This window comes from Tamandua tetradactyla, chromosome 17 (genome assembly GCF_023851605.1).
Source record: "Tamandua tetradactyla isolate mTamTet1 chromosome 17, mTamTet1.pri, whole genome shotgun sequence".
Classification (NCBI taxonomy): domain Eukaryota; kingdom Metazoa; phylum Chordata; class Mammalia; order Pilosa; family Myrmecophagidae; genus Tamandua; species Tamandua tetradactyla.
Window position 1 is genome coordinate 35,940,192 of NC_135343.1, and position 22,299 is coordinate 35,962,490.

At 36.5% G+C, this 22,299-nt stretch overlaps 1 protein-coding gene across 18 annotated transcripts in view; it reads left to right on the forward strand.

The window, feature by feature from the left end:
* Positions 1–18,781, forward strand: part of EHBP1 (EH domain binding protein 1) — a 559,717-nt gene extending 540,936 nt beyond the window's left edge. For all 18 annotated transcript variants that reach the window (XM_077134347.1, XM_077134350.1, XM_077134348.1 and 15 more), the window contains 4 exons: positions 9,961–10,060; positions 11,191–11,264; positions 17,449–17,563; positions 17,774–18,781. In XM_077134347.1, coding sequence (XP_076990462.1) covers positions 9,961–10,060; positions 11,191–11,264; positions 17,449–17,563; positions 17,774–17,864 — 380 coding nt within the window. In that variant the 3' untranslated portion in view covers positions 17,865–18,781. The remainder of the gene's footprint in view (positions 1–9,960; positions 10,061–11,190; positions 11,265–17,448; positions 17,564–17,773) is intronic.
* Positions 18,782–22,299: the final 3,518 nt, after the last annotated feature.

The window sequence follows — 22,299 nt, forward strand, 5'->3', positions numbered from 1 at the left end:
GTATCTTTTGTTTTTGTTTTTTTTCTTTTTCCTTTTTATATATATATATATATATTATTAGTATTATTATTTTAATTCTCTTCTCTATATTAACATTCTATATTTTTTTCTGCTGTTTTGCTAGTTCTTTTCCTAAATCGATGCAAATGTACTAAGAAATGATGATCATACATCTATGTGATGATACTGAGAATTACTGAGTGCATTTGTAGAATGGAATGATTTCTAAATGTTGTGTTAATTTCTTTTCTTTTTTTTGATTAATAAAAAAATTAAAAAAAAAAAAAAAGAAACAATGGGGGGAATGAAAAAGTTGAAATGACAGTAGGATGCATTTTGGTTGATTGGTCCAGTAAAATAGATACATAAAGACATTAGAAATGCCATGTTTAATAGCACTGACCTCTTAAGACTTCTCCCAAGTTGCCCAAAATGTTTGTTTCAATGAATAGGCCTTTCTGTTGCTTGCATAGGCACTTGAAAAATTGTGAGACTCTGCAAAGTGGAATCATCAAGATAGATGGATGGATGGATTAGATTAGATTAGATTAGATAGACAGATAGCAACAACCATTAATACTTATATAGCTTACTGTGGGCCAGGCACTATTTTAAGTGATTATATATATATATATATATATATATATATATTGACAATATATATATGCACTCATTTAATCTTCATAAAATCCTATGAAGTAGTACCACTATTCCCATTTTACAGATAAAGAAATTGAGACATGGGGAGATAAGGTAATTTGCCAACGTTCACACAGCTCTTAAAGAACACAATTAGAACTTGAATGTACCCTGATAATTCCATACTAGATAGTGTGTTCTTGCTTGGTCACTTTCATTGAAAGTGATAACTTCAGTGGAACCAGGATAACTTGTAGTTGCCCAAGAAGTAAATAAATCTATCCCTGGAATCCCGTTTCTGGAAGACATCATACAGTAGCCTATAATTCAAGGATCTTATGAACACATCTGCATAAGAAGAAAAACCGACTCTGCTTGTGAAGTATGATATGCCATTGTGAGAGCATTGTTAAATCCCTGTAGCCTACATAGGAAGAGTAAGCAAAATTCCCTCTGTAAATGGATGAAATACATGAACAGCAAAGGTTTTAAGGATGAATATGTTCTTGTTTTGTTTTATTTTGTTTACTAGAATCACTCTGAGAACTTTGTCTAGGAGGTTGACCTGAATTCTAAATAAAGGGCTTTGTTTGAGAAAGACTGGTAACCTGTGAGTCCACAAGTATCAAGTGGGTGGCTATGAGTATTGGTTCACAAGAGAGACTGCCTAGATTTGAGGCCTTATTCCACCATTAATTAGCTATATGACCTCATTAAAATTTTTTTGGAGATTTTTATAATGAACTTCCCATTCCTCCTCCCCCTAGCCCTTGGTAACCTCTGATCTACTTTCTGTCTCTATGAATTTGCATATTCTAGTTATTTCATATGAGTGATACCATGCAATATTTGTCCTTTTGTGTCTGGCATATTTCACTCAACATGATGTCTTCAAGATTCATCCATGTTGTATATGTATTAGAACTTCATTGCTTTTTATGACGAATAATAGTCCATTGTATACCATATTTTGTTTATCCATTCACCCATTGATGGACACTTGTTGTTTCTACCTTTTGGTTATTATGAATAATGCTACTATGAACACTGGTGTACAAATATGTATTCAGGTCCCTGCTTTCAGTTCTTGGGGTATATACCTAGGAATGCATTTGCTGAACCATATAGTAGTTCTATGTTTAACTTCTTGAGAAACTACCAAAGTGTTTTCTACAGCATTTCAGCTATTTTACGTTCCTCATTAAATATTTGATACTATCATCATTGTCATCAACATAATGATTAATATTCCTAGTCTATAAGAAATGTATTAATTGTCAGTGACCAGGTGAGGGAGATCTATGAAATGCTGTTGCTCTAAGACTTCAGGAAAATGCACTGCAGGGTCAGGTCTATTTGTGAGTATTGCCTGTGTATTTTGATGAAGGGAATGGCTCCACTAAGGGAGTTGAGAGGTATTGGATGAATTAGTGTAGTGCTGAAACATACCAGTGACCTGCCCTGGTCTGGGTTTGCATTTGATTCAAGGTGTTTCATTGTTGAATTTCTATGCAGGTTAGAAGGCTGCTAGAGAAGATGCTATAGTGTTCTACTTTCGTTAGGCTTCTGTGCTTTGAGAATGAATGTGGCCACAACTAGAAGGGTATAGGCATAATCCCCTTCAACTTCCCCTCAGAGAATAAAAACATTTATGTCAGTACAGAATAAAGGATATAGCCCTATATTGGTTATCTGAGTCCAAGCATGATCAACCCTGGTTCAGAGTGGAAGAGGAAGTTACTGTTCAAGTAGCGCCTTGGGGGTTAGGGATGTTGAACTCATGCCTTATTGGAAACTGGAGGCTCTCATGATACCCTAAGTATGATTTTTATACTATAAAACTCTTTAAGTTACCTAAAATAGTAACCAACTGACTATATATATACTCCATCTTTGGAGAAACTCCTTATTATAGGGAGCCTATCAAAGCACATTTGGAGCATATCTACATAAGTTTGTCCTATATTTTAAAAATTATGTGTACTTAATTTTCCACACTTCAACATAATCTGATCCCATTCTCACCTGGCATTTAGTAAAACAGCTATTGTGTCTACATTGACAATTGCATAATCTGATTTTAAAGATACTTGGAAATATGTGCTGTGCTCCTAAAGAACATCAAGGTCTTTTCCTGTAAAAATGATGAATTCATACTTTTCCAATGAAGCATCTGCATTATAAATATTTGATTTTTCTTGTTAAGGGCATTCTTTTCTTTAAAATACATCATATAAAATTGCCATTTTCTTTTTTCTTTTTAACTTATTTTGACAACCAGTAGCCTTTTAGATATGTTCCATTAGTCTATAATTTTTAACCTTGAATTTTACCTTTTTCATTTTTTGATATTATTGCTATTTCAGCGATCTACTTTGTCCTCAACTTTCTGAATCCCACCACAAATAACTAGACAGCCATCACCTGGAACACACCCTCAGTGTGTCACTCTTGCGATAGCTATCTTTTGTGTACAAGAGTGACCCAGCTGATCCAGTAGGGCTTTCTCTTAGGTTTTCCAGATACGGACATGGGCTTGTACCACTTCACCCACATTTTCCCCTCATCCCACATGTGACCAATGACATACTAACTATAGACTGATTATAAATAACAAAGATGAAAAATATAATTTGTGTCCATGGAGTTGTTTAGAAATTTATCATCTTCCTTCCAGATGCCCCAGTTATATGTCTGTCTCCACATTAGACTATGAGCCCTTTCAGGGGCAGGGTCATCTTGGTCATCTTTGTAGCTCCAGTTCCTAGCTCGGTGCCACATGTCACCCTCCTTATTATCATCATTATAGTTAGCATTTATAGTCTTGGGTATTATGTCAAGAACTTTACATGGATTTTCTCATTTAACTCCTGTAACAATTATATAGAGTAAATAATATGATTATCCTTAAAATATAGAGCTGGAGAAACTGAGGGTTACAGAGATCAAATAGTCTAAGATCAAGTTGTTTTTTTTAACAGTAAACTGAACACAAGTCATATTGGATGCATTTAATGTTCACCTTATTTGCATCATATTCAAAATGACTGAACTAACCAGCAATAGAAAATATAGATAGTATACAATTATATATTATCCTTCTCTTTACCATAATTTATAGTCTTATCCATAGGATTTTCTCAGAATTAATGTAAACAAACTTTCATTAAGGTAATTCTTAACTTATAAGAGGTCTTTGTTCTAAAATTTACTTATAAATCAGGTGATTTCCATAAAATACCAAAATTATGGATTGGGTTCCCAGGCCACCATATAAAAAACTACCATTTGTACCCAGATGACCTTATTTGCCCAATGAGAAGATCCCCACAGAAATTTTGACTAATTTGAATATATAAAAGTTTAGGAATGTCTTTTATGTAATTTAAATTTAGCTATACATAATACATATTTAAAATCACATATATTAAAATACATTAGTCTAGAAATATTGCTTTTCTACACTACCACTTTTCAAGAAATAAATTTATTCGACTCTTCATGTTCATCCATCACATTACCTGTGATACATCTAGAGCCATTTTTTTGAGCCACTCCCATCACATGACTTTGAGACAGGTAGAGGTAGAGAGGAGTCTGCCAGGTGCAGTCAAACAGAGGGGCTCCAGGAGAGAGGAGAGCTGGCAGGGGAGCGAAGCCATCCATGTGTAAGAGGGGCTCACAGTGCAAAATTTCCCCCATAATGGTGGATACCTAATTGATTATCAAAGAAGACAGCAGTTGAATGATGCCTGTAAAAGTGGCTTACTGTATTCTATCCCTTTTTATAAAATATGTTAAATGTATGTACCTTACCTGAAATGTGGGTCAGATTAATGCCTTTAAAGTCTCTTAGCACTAAAAAGTTATGGGTGCAATGCTATCTCATATGTATTTTTTTAAATACTAAATTGTAAATAAACATAAAGAATTTCATCAGTTATAATTTTTCCCATGATGACTACTTCGAGGCTTTATTTTTATATTCTTGCTATCTTTATTTGTGCTTAGTATACCTTTTAAGAAGTCTAGCACTTAAAAGTGGCATAAAATAGTGGCATAAAAAGGATGTTCAGAACTGTTGAGGCATTGGTACAAGAAGACTGCCTATTAACTTCCAAACTTTAGAAATAGCTTCTTCTTATGTGTAAGTTTATTGAGGAAAAATTTTGGTGAAGCTGTCTATTCCTCCTCCTGTAGGAAGCCACATGCAAAGAACTCTGTCAAAAGTTATAGAGAGATGTGCTTCGAATTTCTCCCACATTCTGTTTTACTAAGTGAGTAAATAAAAGGTATTTTGAGAGAGTGTGTTAGTTTTTAGTTTTATTCAACAAAAGGAAATAGAATTTCCCCCCAAAGTTTTTATTCTTAATACTATAACAAATATGTCATGCTGGATTAATAGTATTAAGACAATTACTGCTAAAAGCATGAGTAGAGATTATGAATTTATTTTATATTGAGTGCTATTTGAGGATATTCTTAGAATAGGAACATTTATCAGTTATTTGCTTATACAGTAAAATTTATTTTCATAATATAGCTCCCTTTCCTAAGATTAAAATATATTCTAAAACTGGGACATTGGAGCCCTGCTATAATGCTGGCTCTGGAATCAGTTTCTCCATGCCCCAACATAACTGCAGTAAAGTTATTTTTCTCATCCATTATATAAATCTAGCAGATTTCACTCCCTTTGCTGTAAAATGTTTCTTCAGTGCCAGTTAGTTGGATGCCTTTATGTGTCTTTTTTATAGTATTATGTCTTTCAAAGGTCATTATATTTTTGAAATCACAGTATCAGAACAATTTGTAATGACAGCTCTTTTGTTTTTATGTTTGGTTTTGCTTTGCTATGTTGTGTCCTTTAAGCACCATATGTAATCAGTAGTCAGCTATCCCTGCCATGAAGTTATGGCAAGATTTCGGCATCCTTTAATGTTTTTATGGTAGAAAATCTTGTATTTTTCATATTTCTAATAGCAACCTACATCTAGGTGTTTTTATTCTCTTTCCCATTGAATTCAACTGCTATTTAACTAAAATTGTATTGTTCCTTGTTTTGCATTTATATTAGAATTCACTGCTTGTCTATAATATATCTTTCTAAATAGGTAATAACTTTATGGTAAAAGATTAATTAAGAAAGGTTAATTAGGCAATTTTTATAAATATGGTTCATAATTTCAGATTTTTGGCATCACTTTTCTTTTACTCATTTTTAAACACATTGAAAAACACAGTGTTTTCAATGTGTTTAAAAATGAGTAAAAGCACTGTTTATGAAAAAAATGAAAATCACATACAAATTTTTGGATGAGTGAATAAATTGCTGAATAAAATAAAGTCAACATTAAAGCAACAGTTTTTGGAGGAGGGGATAGAATATAAAGGTGATTGATATAGTCAACTAACATTATTAAGTATTTATGCTACATGTAGTGTTGTGTGCATTATGCTGCTTTTTATTAAGTGGTTTTTGTTAACTCTGTGATAGGAAGAATTATTTGAAGTTATATTCACAGATAGTTTTCCTGTTATCATAATCCTTGATTATTTCATAATTTTTATGAGTCCTACTCCAGCTACAATAATTGATTAAAGGAAAAACTGGGCATTGAAATATTGTGATATCAGAAAAGATGTTCCATTCCTGAAGGCAATATAAAACACGTCTTTAAGGAAACAAAATAGGAAAAACACTAGCAGAGATTGTATTAGTCAATACTTTAAATGGTAAGGTATTAACTACTTAAGTTCTAATCTTAATACCTTTATTGGTAGTATATTTATAAGAAAATTAAAGCACTGTGCTCTAAAATATAGTTTAATAACCCAGCCATGCGTTCACATTTTAGTAACTGCATACTGTAGTATTTTGTCATTTTTTAATTTCAAAATTGTCTTCAATAGTATGTGTTTTCAATTTTTCAGTTCATGATAATGAAAAAAAGATCTTAAACATTATTAGTAAAAAAACAGCAAACAAAAAGTATTAGTATTAGCTCTTTAGTAATAAAAATGTGGTTGTAATTACAAATTAAAGATGATTTTGAATGAGAGGTAGTTAACCAGGTGAGGTTGAACAAGATAAAATGATTTATGTCCATTTTATAAAATAATGACAGTCTTCATTTTAAGCTACAATGTAAAGTGCTTTTATTCTGAGATTAGGTATTGTGGCAGAAGCTAAAACTGCCTTTTTTTTAAACAGTGCCAGAATACAACCTCCTTTTCTTTTTGCACTAACAAGACTGCTTTACCACCACAGCCCACTCTAAGTAATTAAATCAATCCTTTGTACTTACCGTATTCTCCTCTAGTGACGGTACTAGATCTGATTATATGCTTCATGCATATTCAAAGTACCGCACTGACAGCTCTTTAATGAGCTCTTACTTAATCAGTATGAACAATGTTCATCTTGTTCTTTTTTGCCTCATGCATTAGAGCTAGGAACAGTTGGGAAAAATGAAACATCCAGCATTCATTTGAAAAATATATTGTACTTTGAAAAGTGTCTAAGCTGAGGAAGTTGCATTCTGCCCTTTAAAAGTCTGATGGACAAATTGGATTACTAGTATTGGATTAAATAACAAATGGTTAGAGGAGAAATGAGAAAAGCTCACTGTGATCACAGGCTTTAATATTTTTTGTTACTTATAAAGCTAAAGGGGTCTTTAACCAGTTATTAAAGTCAGGATTAATTTGTAATGGTTCAACTTACTGGCTTTTAAAAGCATTTAAAATTTTTAAAAATTTTAAATCCCTAAGAACAATGGTGTAATGATGTATTGGAAGAAAATTTAATTTTTTTATTACTAGTTTAAGTATAGATTTCCATCACTATGCACTATCTCAGATAAGGATTCAGTGAAACAGAATTGATTTATCCTCAAATATGTTTTTTCAGTTAAAGTAAATAATCTATATAGCACTGTTGGCTCAGAATAATGTGTCTACAAATATTTCTTATCACTAAGCTTATTTATTTCCTTTTGACATATGAAACAATTGTATTATTGGTCATTTCCTATCAATTAGGGGATGGAGTGCTTTTATTCTTATCCAGAAATCATAGGCAAGAGTTAAACTGAAAATAACACAGTACCACACCAGTATTGTTATTCTCGAGGAAGCAGTCTGCCATTGAAGAAAATGATGCTAATTTAAGACTAGGCTTGTTGCTTCTGTTATCGCCTGAAAGTCTCAATTATAGGTTAAGTTAAACTAAAAACAAAGTTTTAATAAGTCTATATTTTTAGAAACCACTTAGATTATGAACTAAAGAATTAAGTTTTTAATCAGAAAAGAAACTATCATACAATCTATACCTATTAATATTACACACATGTGTCATTTCACTGATCAAAAAGGCCTTCACCAGGGTACAATTGGCCTTTTTCCAAATTGCAAGCTTTTTCTCAGCTTTTTCTTTTTACTCTTTCTTCTTTTGTTGTTACCCAGGGATTTGTGCCTATCGCAGCCTATATCACATGACTAGTGTCAAGACATCACATGGTCCAAAGTGAATACAAACCCAGCTACCCTAAAAGAGAGATTAAAAATACTGTAAAACAATAAAGACTTTTGTTCAGACTCAACAAGATTCTTTCCTAAGTCTGCTTCATTTTAACAGCATTTAATGAAGGCACATTTCCTCACATTCTCCCTAATGATGAACAACAGATAACTATATTACAAGGAAGCTCTGAAATACATGTTTAATCTTTTGGACACAGACCAGTTCTTCATATTCTATTTTCATTCTAAAAATATCTTCAAATTTCTATTAATGTGGAAATAGCAAAAATAAATATGGTATGCACATACTTCATGCAAGCATTAAAAAAATGATGTTGATATACCAATGGAATGAAAAAAGCAAATCACAGGGAAATATATAATATGATCTCATTTATGTTAAAGAAAAGAAACCTGTATGTGTCTGTAGATAAGTGTCTGTGTGTGTATATACATGTATGTGTGTGAGATATAACTGTTTGTGTGGTCTGGATGGAGATACACGAAACTGTAATAGGAGTTACTTCTGTAGAAAGGAGGTAGAGTGGGGAATTGGGGAAGAGGAGGTTGATGAAAGAGGACTTGAATTTTTACTCCATTATACTTTTGTATTGTTTGAATGGCTTAAATGGAGGGGTAATATGTTTGAAATTTAAAAGAAAATATCTCATTTAAGAAGACAGTAAAACATAAGGAATAATAGTCTTAGCTGAATACTTAATTTTTTGTTATATATCTAAGTTAACCCTATGAATGCTGTATGGAAATTGAACTGAAAAATTAAATAATGGCCTAGAAAAGCATTAAACCTATTATGGGTGAAACTCAGGAAAAAAAGTCAAAAAACTGTAAATTTGACTAGTTATAATTTGAAGAGAGATAAAGGAAGAAGGTGGGGGAAATTAGTATCTTTTTAGTATGATGGTGACTTCTATATGAACAGTATCAAATACACGCTACACTATATTATAATCCTCAATATACTGGTCTTTGGGGGAGTTGAGTAGAGATAACGGAAAGTGTATTAAGGATAGTGAATTTTAAATATCCTGTATTTAGTCAGTAACTTTATAATCTAAAAGTTTAGATTGTTTCTCTGATTAAGTAATTTGTTCAAATGTCTTCTGATTTCTGATCATTGTTATGTTCATTGTAATGTGTTTTTTCATAGATAGCTACAGATTTTTTTTTGTAGCCTGTCTCATTCACAATGTATTTAATAATATGCAAGTGCTTCACTCTATTAGGAACGATAAGAATGGTATATATACTTATATCTTTAGTTTACATTTTGGGAGGAAAATAAAAAAAGCAAGTTGTTAGAAGTGAAAGCTTTCATACAATCTCTGGACTTCTCTGATCTTGCTAGTCTTAAAATTCTCATAATGATTTTTTAATGTTTTCTTTCTTTCTTTCTTTCTTTTTTTATCCTGACCATGTCTGTCAGCGCCATGAGTTCCTCATTGAAACATAATAACAAGTCAGCCTCTGGGGAGGATTTAAAAGGTGGAACACTTTGTTGACTGTACTTAGAGTTAATATGATCTGTAGGTATGTTAAGGGGCACTGAAATGTTCATGCTGAATAATACCAGCATTGGAAGATTGGCTTATGATTTTAAAATACTGATTTCTTTTTTCAGGCCTTGGACTTTAATCTTATGTTATTATAAACAGTTTAATATGTACTGTTGGGTAGCTAAAATGGTATTTTTACTGTTTAAAAAAAACTTGCATCAAACTATTATTTGGCTTGTAAAATGTCATATAATAAGAGCTAAATCTTCCTCAATTATAGGGAGGAACACAGAAGAAGAAGAAGCTATGATGCAGGAATGGTTTATGTTAGTTAATAAAAAAAATGCTTTAATAAGGAGAATGAACCAGCTCTCTCTTCTGTAAGTACCCATGACTATGCTTGTTTTCCCTGCAACATTGATGAATCTTAGGCTTTTTATTTTTGTCTTCTTTGGAGTATCATATTTATTAGGATTTAATTTTCTTTCCATAGGGATTATAGTCGGTTTTATGTAAAAAGTAAAAAAATTAAAAATAGTATATAATCACTTTTTGTCTGAATAGTTAGAATTTTTAAATAGAGTGATAGATCCTGGGGAGCTGTGTTTATTATATAACTGGCCAAAGGATATAAATAATTTTTGTGTTTAAGAAATAAACCACTTGTGTGAAAAAGAAGGTTTGGTTCATATGAAGGGTTAGAGGGGAAGAGAAATAAAATTAAAATTCATTTAATTTTTTCAAGTTAAAAGAATAAAATAACAAAGTTCATTTGTATGCTATGGGTGATTACCCTAAATTTTGGAATAAAAGATTAATGACTTAAAACAGAAATGACCTTTTTAATATTGAAAGAATAAAAGTAAAATGGGGTCTAGACTATCTGTAAGCATTCTTAATCTTTAGCATTTAGTTCACTGTAGAAATTATTGCTTCTTCCTTTTTGCTCACTAGCGGTGTTCCTATAGTGTGCCACCTAGTGTGGGAATATGAGCATACTTACATGTTTTATTCTAATGTAATTCATTGCTACTTTTTCAATTTCTCCCATACCTGATCTTGATAAAAGAGTTATGAAAAATGTAAAATTTAATCCCAGATCTTTAATTGTCAATATATTAAATTTGCACTGATAGTATTTTTCATATTTCTTGTTTTCTTTTCACTTGGAATTTTGGACAAAAGAGTGTTTATTCTGAACTATGGAAAATATTTTACCAAAAAAGCCTTATGCCTGTGCTTAAAACAAGAAACATAGAAGAATGAGATTACTTCTCCACAGATTAAAATATACTTGTGTGTTATACAGAATTGAAGGAGGAAAATAATAGCACTAATAAATATTCTACCTGAGAAAGGCTTTAGATTTGTGTATCATTTGTTTGGAGTAGCTTAAAGTTAAAGAGAAAAGTCAGTTATAAGTTCTAAAATCAATGTAACCTAAAGGTTTTTTTTAAGTGTGTAATGATTTAGTAATTAACATATTGATGAACTTTTGCAACTTGCCTAGGGAAAAAGAGCATGACCTAGAACGACGGTATGAGCTGCTGAACCGGGAATTGCGTGCAATGCTAGCCATTGAAGGTAAGAAATGCTGTGGTGGGGTGAGGTATGTAAGGTGTCAGTTGTCAATGAGATTTAAAGAATGTTATACACATCTGGTCTCACTTGGTCCTATCTGACTAGGGACCTATAGGACTTGCAAATAAATGCCTTTAAGGCAGAAACTCTAATTCACATTAGGAGCCTAATTCACATATAATCATTGCTGTTCAGCTCAAAATTATCTTAACTTTTGGTTATGTAAGTTTAAATTTCCATAGAACAGAAAATAAGAGCTAATAGATTTATTTATGTTTTACTGATGTACTATTTAAAATTGTTTCCATTGGGGAGGCTTGGGAGTGAGATTTTGATTTTTCACATTCAGACTCTAAATTTTACTTTAATATTTCATTGATGTCAATACTGAAATAAGTCACCGCCAAGCCTACTATAGTTCTTAAGATTCTAGCTACTATTATGTAAATATCTGGGTAAAGATTGACATAGGAGATAAATGAAACACTTTCACACTTTTCATAAAGCTTTTAAATACGGTAATCCTAAGCATGGTTCATAATAGCATTGAACATCAGCTAGCTTAACTATGGTGTTTACTATATATGATTTTTTAAAAAATTCTTAGGTGTTTTTTATAATGCTGTCCTCCTTATACTGCTCAGTTGAAAAATACCTCATAGTTCAAAGATGTCTGCTTAAAAGCTAATCCTTTGAGCTCACTAAAATGGACCTTTTGTCTAATCAATGCAAATTGATTTTCCTATTCTACATTGACCTCTTAACCCATTGACTGTCCATGGTAATTTCGTTCTTCACCTGATAAGGTACCTCATCTATAATAAGTCAATTCTAATTAGTTTAGAAACTGGAAATATAAGTTTTTAAAAGGAAGCCAAGTGAAGCCTAAATATTCAAATAAAATGCATGCTATTTACCTAGTTTCTTATTTACTTATAGAAGTTTTATTTTAATTACTTCTATATACATGATCTCCTTTAATAAATATGATTGACAACATTTGTATATCCTCATTTAGAAATCATATTTACTTCACGTTCAGATAAGTAATTTCCTTCAAGTGGCTATCTACATGTATCAAATTATATCATTGGTAATGACGATAAAACTTCTAAATTATTTAAGAAGTTCTATGAAACTTTCCATGAAATAAAGTATACAGGAATCCTAAATGTTATTTTTCCTCTTGATATTATTCTTGTCGTCTTTAAAAGAGAATGGAGAGTTAAATAGTTGAAAAGCAGGTACAGCAAATACAATACTGATTATATAGTCTATTCTTTGTAGATTCATTCGCATATTCTTTAATTTTTTGTATCTACCCACTGTTGTACAGTAAGTTAAATCATCCCCAAAACACAGCATGATGCAATACTTTTAAAATAGATTTTGGTTCTATCCCCAAAACAGTATTTCCAAATCAGTCTTAAAGGGAGGGCATGGTACATATAAAAGATCCTAGTTTCATCAGCAATTCTATTCCTGTGTACCAAATTTATAGTGTTTAAATAATCTTATCATTTTTATCTACCTGATCTTCTTGTATGTGTGGAAGACCAGTAGAAAGTCATATTTTTTTAAGATGAAAAAAATGTTCTTTAAAAAATGTTTTTAATACAGTTATAAGCTTTTTCTTTTTTGTTCTGTTTTGTTCTTAAATTAATATCACTGACCCATATGTAACTGTGACGTAATCTATCTGCCAATTTCAGTTGCTGGTGAGAAAAAGAGCCGCCTGTTGATTACAGATAAAAACACTTTCTTGGAGCGAGGCCTGTCCCACTGGCCTGGGCAATATATAGACTGGGCTGTCCTAAGACATACTGACTGTCATGATGATCAGTGCCTTAAAGACAGTGTCCTCTGCACCAGCCCCCAGAATGGACACACGTAGTTGAATAGCCTTTTAGAATGTTAAAAACACCATGGAAAAACACATGAATAGGCAACACTCCTTGGCTTTGTTTTGCTTTCTTTTGTTTTAAAGTTCATTCCTCTTTTCTTTTCTCATCCCTTCTACTAGTAGCCAGAAGATGGTTTTAGTAATAAATAAACTAAAATATTTTCAGATAAATCTGCTGTTGAAACCATTCGGTAGGAGAAAAGCACAGAATATTAATTGCCATAGCACTTTGAAAGAAATATTAACAGCTTGGTTTGAAAGCAAAAAAATAATATTCAATACATCCATTCTTCTGAAAATCCATAATCATTCAGGCCTGTTTTTTCCCTTTTTTTTTTTTTAAACCCCTGAGGTGTTTTTCATAGCAGGAGTTTCACTCTACTAAGCTAAGTGGTAGGTTCCCTCATGCTAACAACCATTTTTTATATACTTTTCCTATACTTTTTTTTGTTCCAGATTATTTAATGCCCCCTCAGGAAAGATAAATTCATTTCTGCACACATCGAGGTGGGCTTTTAGAAAGTGGTATGTTCATTTTCTGCACAAGAAATGGATCTTCTCTAGGATTTTGTACATCTTGATTTATTCTTGGCTAAGAGTTTGAAGTGGGTGCTCTTCTAAAAGGATTTATGCATAGGTTCACTATTTTTGTAGTTATGGTTTATATGATAAGCTTTTTATTTTTAAAATCAATATGTAATCCTGTGGAGGAGCTTATCCCCTAAAACCCCATTTGTAAATCTATTTTAGCTTTGTTACACAGCACAGCCACAGTCTTCCATAGATTGATTAGGTGCAGCGGTAGAATCCTATCAAATGGCCTGCTCTGATGATGATGCAAACTCTTTCAGGATTGCTAGTTGACTGGAACTAAAGATAAGACTTACTGCAATCCCCCAATGTGCTCTTTACAAACTAGCGTTAATTTTCATCAAAGTACCAGGCTTATTTATTGTGGCAAGGTTGAAGATTTACTACAAGAACTTTAGGTCCTTTATATTAAAGTGCTTATACGTATTTCTCTTGCCTTTTTTCAAGGTAATTATCAACTTCAGCAAATAAACTGAATAAGGAATGAATAATTGGCCATGTATATAAAAAAGAGTTTTTAAAATTAAGAAACAGCTCAGAACAGATGAACATAAATGGAATCCCTTTATTTCAATACTTGGGCTCAAACACAGCATCAAAACTTAATCCTATTTGTTGCCAGAAAATATGGCTTTTATAGCAAAAGTACGCTAGAATCTTTAAATTAATCAGAACCCTCATTGTAATATGTCCAAGCCAAAGCCAGTGTAGTTACCTAGCTGTGACTGGTATTTTAGGTGAGTAATCCTTTCTTTAAATGCATAACAGGTAGCATAAACTTGCATGCAGGTTTTTAAAACCTAACATTACATCTACATGAAGCTATTTACAAGGAGGTTTTTTAAAAATTGAAGCTTGAAAATACAATCAAACTGACTCGATCAGTTTTAAAGGTAATATTAATATTTGTTTTTAAAAATGATCAAAATAATTTAATCTCTCAAATTGGCATTCGAATATATGTATGTATATGTGTGTATATATATATATAATTTATTTTCACTATGAAAAACTAATGCATAGTAAAAGTAGTTTTGCTAGTCTACTAACTGCACATAACTATTAACTCTACAATTGACGAATGTTTTACATGCAGATATAAATGTAATGATGACAGATTTAATATGAAAAAATCCTATATATTTATGTTAGAATATTTTAAATTCTAATCTCATTTCAATTTGATTCTGAAATGATAAAAATTACAAAGATATCCTTAATGTTTATGGTTATGGGAAATGCTGTTATAGAGCTAGGAAAAGGTTAAGATTTTTTTAATTATCATGTATTTCAGAGGTTTCAGTTGTAAGAGTTTTCTCTTTAGTCCAAATTGTTAGAGGCCTAATTTTTCAATATTAATGAAATCCTGATATTTCTAATTATTAATTAAAGGCTTAAAAGTCACTAGTCAAGTTCAGAGAAGAGTAATTCAATTAAGAAAATTATGAGTCACATTTCTTCATGCTAATTAATATATTTCTTAGTCTTGTTAAATCTTTTTTTGGTTTAAAAACTTTTTGTAATTTTTTAATTTAATTACATGTTTTTAAGTATATGTTTGAGAAAAACTATTTTCCACTTGGCAAAGCTCTTATCAAAATGTTTTAGGGGTAAAGAATTATAAATCAAAGCTTATAATTAGAGCAACTTCTTGACGATGGAAATGGAAAGGTTAGTATTTGTCAAAACTGATAATCCTAATAATTATAAAATTTACTTGAAAATCTTTTCCAAATTTAGCACGTTACTCTCTGAGTTAGTATTTCTAGGACTACAGTAACCTGAAATTAGAGTCGATGACCTTTAAGATCTCTCCAACCTGAAGAGCCTATTAATTTATTTGCTGTGTAGAATAAGACTGATTAGAACAAGAACCACATTAGAAAATTTCCCAGCATTACTGACCTTAGTTTCATTTAAAACCTAGGAATAAAATTGTGAGGGATATGGCTTTTCTTTAGATTTGCTGTTTGTTATTTTTAAAATTCTTACATTCAGAAAAAAAACTTCCTATAATAGTTTCTTTTCTCCTCTCACTGCATTAAAATATTTTGCTTTTTATAAGTGTAATGTGATCAGTTATTTAATGTATTTGTGTTACGTTTTGTGTTGAATATGGAAAACTAATACATAGCATGTTGCATATATGTATGTATTTGAACTTATAATGAGAGACTGTTAAAATGGAATAAACTGTTCTAGCTTTTTGCTGCTATTCTAACCATTACTGCATGATGATGCATCTAATTTTTAATTTGTAAATACAAGATAGAATTCCCTCTAGCACCATTTGCTTTCATAAAGCTGCTGAGCAGTTTGCTGTCTTGAATAAATTTTGCTTTGGAGGGGGTCGGGGGGATTTGAACCAGCACATTCTTGTGTGGTTTGTGAAGATTCACATGGTAACCAGCGGTGTGCATTGTTAGGTTTATCTGAATAAGCACCAGCCATGTGAGTTTTAACATGATTGCCCAGGGCAATGGAGAGAGAAGAGAGAAACCCGAAAGGATTGCACTCCCCTGTTTTTTGGAAACTGCATTTGCTGGGGGAAGGGGTGGGAGGGACACTGCTTGAGTCAGTGGCTACGGGTGTTTTTTTTTAAAGCTGGTGTCCTCTTTCCCTCTAGGTCCTCATTTGTTCTGCTATCGCCTCATCATCTACTTCTTCTTTTCATTGTTTACCTTCCTAATGAGGGAGGCGGGGTAGACTGGGGGTTGATTGACAGCTACAAGCCCTCACAGTCTGGCCAGAGAGCAGTTGGCTTTGGTTTCAAAAGTGCTTTAAATGTTCGATTTGGTCCTGTTTTTATTAAATGAAACTGCTGCTCATCTTAAGGAAATTATCAGACCAGCAAAGATTATGAAATATATTATTGGGGTCTAAAACCTTCCCCCAAAAGCCTGCCCACACCCGTGGAAAGAGAACTGTCCATCGGATTTTCAACCTTTATGGGGTTTCAAAAAGAAATATGTAATTTTCCCTGTGCAAAAGTGCTTTGATTTCAAACCACCCAGCAAACCTCTCCAAAAGAAAACTGGCTGCGATGCGATCGAGAGCTGCAGTGTAATATTGCAGAGCAAATTTTATTTTTTACTTCAAAGAAAAATGCTAATTAGCCGATTCACTACTTTTAAAGTTTTTGTGAAGCATATGGCGCCCAGTGTGAGATACATCCAACTGCTAAAATAGAGTGAAGAGGAAATTAGCGAAGAATGGGCTGTTTGGGGTGAGAGTGGGGGCGGGGGAGGAGGATAGGTTCTCAGGCAGATTCTCTAGCCTTTTCTGAATGATTTTATCGCCCTTCTCTGCTTCCCGCCTCCTCTTTTAGCCACTTCCCCCGCCACTGACTCTCTGGCCCGCCGCTCCTAGACTTCCAGCTCTCCCTCCCCCACTGTGGTTGGTCTCAGGTGCGCACCTCCGGCCAGCCTCAGGCTCACACCTGGCCTCTTGTGCAGGTTCCAGCCCAGCCGCAGCTATCTCCATCTGCAGGAAATATTTAGAAAGTCTGGTTTTAGGTGTGAAATCTTGACCACGACGGCCAGACTCTCTCGAATACACTAGCGACTGTATTCTACACTAGTCTCTAATATAGTTTGCCGAGCAACACAAGGAACTGAAAAAGGCGGGAAGGGGGGCGGGGGCCTGGTGTGCGGAGGCTGTGTCTGTGAGTAACGAGTCTCCTTGCCCCTGCAGATTGGCAGAAGACCGAGGCCCAGAAGCGACGCGAGCAGCTTCTCCTGGACGAGCTGGTAGCCCTGGTGGACAAGCGCGACGCTCTGGTCAGGGATCTGGACGCTCAGGAGAAGCAGTAAGTGGGCGATGGGGTCTGTACCGAGGCCCGGCCACCTGCCGAGGGGCTGATAAGTTTGGGAAAGTTCAGTCCAGTCTCCCGCTGGCCTCGCGCTCCCAATTCCCGCGCGGGCCCGAAATGCGTGGTCTAGGGGGAACGCGCGGGTTAGGGGGAATGCGCTTTGCCCTCAACGCAGGAAAATAATTTTATTTTCTGTTTGACTTCCAGGGCCGAAGAAGAAGACGAGCATTTGGAGCGAACTCTGGAGCAAAACAAAGGCAAGATGGCCAAGAAAGAAGAAAAATGTGTTCTTCAGTAGCGACCGGGCCAGAATCTCGCCCAACATTTTAGAATCCTGGATCCCCAAACCAGAGAAAGTCAGACTCATTGTTGATTTATAGGCTGGATTGTACTTTACCGCCAACACCCCTTTTCCTCTCCTACCTTTCCAGATAATATACAGAACTACAAAATAGATTTATTTGTTTGTTCTTTAAAATCACGTGAAATAGATTTGCACAGACACCTTGTGAGTACTTCATATTGGGGTGTACAAGTTGTTCCAAAAAAAAATATGCTCCCCGTATTCTTTCATTTTTTTCATGGTAGGAAAATTTGAAAAATTTTATTGTGGTTGTTGTTGTTGTTAATAGCATAATGATGGGGGGGGTTCAGAGAGAGGGGTAAGGAAAATGTCATGAATATTTTTTCCAGTCCTGCCATATGTAACATTTACTCTGCTACCTAAATTTTATAGTTAGATCATACTCAATCCACTTATTAAACTGTGTTCTATTTACCATAGGGGTTTTCTGCAGTTGTTTTGCATTTACCATAGGATAACAGAGTTCTTCTCCTCTGCTTTTCATAGAGGATGATCTTTTAACATAGCCTGAAACAAGCCCTGTGATTTGAAGGTGAGGCATGAGGATGGAACTAATTGACATGCATCCTTTTACAAAAGACAGGCTTATCATCTGAGAATGCACCATCTTTTTCTCTGGATAATTATTTATTACATCTAGCTGGGCTCCTCCATTTGTTGGTTGAAGAATGCTGTTAATATTTATTCTGTGTTGATAGAAATCTGTCTTGCCACTGAGTAAATCCCTCCAATTAATATTTTCTTCTCTAACATAGCACTGTCATTTTTTTGTGAAAATGGTTATCTGTTTATTTATTACAATACTGAGTCATATAAATTTTCAATAAAAGCAGAAACTTTCTTACCTTAAACACCGCTGCTGCTTTCTTGCAATGAAAACTTGACACTTTGGCTAAGTGGAATTTGTGTATCCATAAGACTCTACATGTGGAAAAATGGTCCTCTGAAATGCAGGACAGGGCACGGCTGTATTTGGAGCTGAATAAGTTTATAACATCCCAAAGGGGCCCTGCTGACACATGAATGTGAATTGAAGAGCAATTAGTCATATGTTCTTAGCAGTATAAACTATCATCCAGGCAAAGGGTCATCTCTTTTGTTAAAGATTTGAGGAAATTTGTGATTCCACCTCACTGAAAATGATAAAATCTTGATGTATTTTCCACATTATTACTTATTTTCATTGTTAAGTTTTGCACTCTTAAGGAGAACTATGTCTTTGATATCCCACAGTCTGTAAGAACTTAAATGAAAGGAAGGGGGTTATCGTTGGGGAAGGAGGTGGGTGGATAATGTGGGCAGGTGTGTGTGTGATGAGGGAAAGAGAACTTTTAACAAAAAGTTCAGGTTACAGAAAAAAAATTGACGATTTTATGGTAATTTCCATTCAGTCATTCTGCTACAGAAGGGTCCCAAACAAAGCAAGCTCGTTCAACAAGTCTGGAGACTCAGAGGAAACACTTCAATAGAATTTATATTTTAGTCTAGATTTTATAAATACGTATATATTTGTACACACCCATATATACACATATACATACACGTACACACATAAACTCTGTTCGAAAAAGCATGTAGCCGACTCCAGCTGCCTTTCAAAAAGCCAATTAAAACTTGCTACGGTAGAATTTCTTCATGACAAGGATTTTAAGAAAAGTTATTGAAAAGTTATCAGAACCAAGTGAAATCAGGTATTTGCCCTTTTTATTCGAACGGAAGAGCAGAGTGAGCCGCGGCTTTTCCGGGGGTAGCTCTCAGAACTCGGGGAAAGCCAGCAGATGTAGATCGCCCGTCCCGAACAGCCTGGGGCTTGGGCGGCCAGCGTCACCCCCTCGGTTCACGAAGGACTGGGGAAACTTTCCCTCCCGAAGGGCTACTGAGCTGAGAAGTGCAAACCTGTCCTCGCACCGGATTTGCCAGGGCGGTCGGGAATGGCAGCGCCGACCCGCTTCCCGCCCCACCTGCCTCAGTCTTGAGCCTCGCGGAGCTTCCATTTGGCTCCGTGGCGCCTGCACTCCCACCGGCGGCGCTGGAGTGCAGACCCCGGGGACCGGCCGGGTCAGGCCCGAGGCGAGGGCGCCGCGTTCGGGCTTCGCCCGGCTGGCCCAAGAACGCTCTGCCGGGCGTGGGCGCCGGCCCGGGACGCCCAGGGCCGGGGAACTTGAAAGCCCGTACTGCGGGAGGAGAGGCTGACGGCCCGGGAGTCGCTGGGGAGGAGGAGCGTTAGCGGCAGGCTGATTTGAGCACAGCCGGCTGGCCCTTATGGAACTTCTGTCCCTGGCCAGGATCCCTAGGCCCGGAAGCCAAACCCTTCCCCTTGTCCGGTGTCCTCCAGAATCTGGCCGGGCCTCGAGGTTACTTAGCTGCGGGTTCCGGGTCCCGGGTCCCAACTCCCTCTCCCTCTCTACGGCCTGGGGACCTTGAGCTGGGTTCGCTTTTCCTCCCGAAGCGCTGACCTCTTTTCCCCTCCCCGCGCTGCGGCCGTAGCTGAAATAGTCGTGGCTTCTGGCCCAGCGTCTCCCACCTGGACGTTTGCCTAGCGACGATCGCCTCAATCCTCTGCGCCTCGTACAGGAAACTTTCATTTCAGTCTCTCCCTCTCTACTTTCCTCCCTCTCCTCCCTTTTTTCTTCTCTTAATCCCGGGATTTTATGGGCTGAGCATTAAGAAAATTCGCCTGCAATTTGGGATTAGATAAATACTCTCATGGGGGGGGGGGGAATCCCTGCTACTTGATACCTCCCGACTTCCCCCAGACCGGTGGCAGCATCTGGAGCTGTGAGCGCCATACTCCCGCGCGGCGGGCCCTGGGGACCGCGCCGGCACATTCCAGAACGCACCGCTGCCCGATTTAGCTGCGCAGATCCCCGGGCCGGTGCTACGGCTGCAGGCAAAACCGCGCCGAAAGGAGGCAGGAGGCGAAGTTGCGGGGCTAGGGCAAGAACACGCACCCCGGAGCGGGAGGTCCAAACCCAAGCACAGAGCGCACAGGCCCGGGTAGGGCAGGGCTACGGTCGCGGACGCTGCCGGAGCGTACGCCAGGAGTCCCGCACACATCCTCCCACCAAACTTGTCCACCTCCAGCAGGCGTCTTTTCCTGGGCCTGGGGGAGGGGAGTGTATTTTGTTTCTTTCTTTAAACCTCAGCACCATCTCCGTGGCTCCGAAACGCGGGCTACTCTCGACGGGGGCCTTGGGCGAGCCTGAGGTGTGTCCGCCCCGGGGCCAGCGCCGCGCTCTGCGCAGCTTCTTTTCCTTTTACAGCTTTTTCCACCCCACCCCACCCCCCATGTTTTTCCTTTCCTCTCGTTCTTTTATTCTGCTTTCTCTCTCTCTTTCCCTTTTGTGAATGAGCCGCGGTGTCTTTGTTCTGTAGAGAAGCGCCCGTGTCGCTGACTTTTGTGAACCACAGAAGGATCTTGTAAAACCTCCTTTTCTCCTTCGTACTCCCTCACTCCCACCCCTCCTTCCATGCCCCTTTGATTAGATGTTCCCTCATCGTCAAAAAAAAAATGTAATTTCGTTGGTCTGGCGGCCACTTTCTTTGAACATTAGCTCGCTTTCAGCTCCAACTTCAATTAGAAGGAGTTGATTTTGAGAGATCAACAAAAGAACCGACCAAAGCCTTATTAAAGGTCCTAAGAAGATCTCCCGGGCCCTTTGAGAAGCAGTTAAGGAAACAGTGTGCCCTCCATCATATTCTGTTACCGTATTTTATTCGGACTCCAAAGGAAAGTGTCGCTTGGGGGAGGGGGAAACACTTTGATGAGCTGCTGCGGCGGCCCCTTTTCACTCAGCGAGCTCCCCCTTCCTCCTCCTCCTCGCCCAGAGCCCGGTCGGCTTGCGAGGCGGGACCCAGCGGCCCGGGCCGTGCGGGCGCTGGCCACGGCGATGCACCTTGTGGTTCCATGACTTGCCCGCATACCTACTCTCCTTCCTGTTCAAACTTTTCACTACGCCTGTTAGGGGAGGGTGGGTTAGGAAAAAAGGGTAAGAATTCCTCGAAAGGGAGTAAATCCGTGAGTAATAATATAGGAGGAGGTGCCATTTAAAAGAATTACCTTGCTCAGGAGTAGGGGCGAAAGCACTTTTGTGGCGCTTTGAAAAGTCCACTCAGGTGGACGAGTTTGAGAAGTTTGTTCGGCTGGGAAATGGACTTCGCCAATATGAGCAATCCGGTGAAATCGCCTCAAGGAGGCTCACTCCGCGGCACGTGGAAAAGAAATTGAGGGCAGGGGGTCTCATTTTCCAACAGACTGTCCCTGGTAATGGAAACGAGGAGGGAGAGAAATAGACAGTGGGAAAGAGAAAGTTTCCTATCAAAATCTCTCCATTCAGAAGTAAAGTGTGTGTGCGGGGAAAGGAGGGAG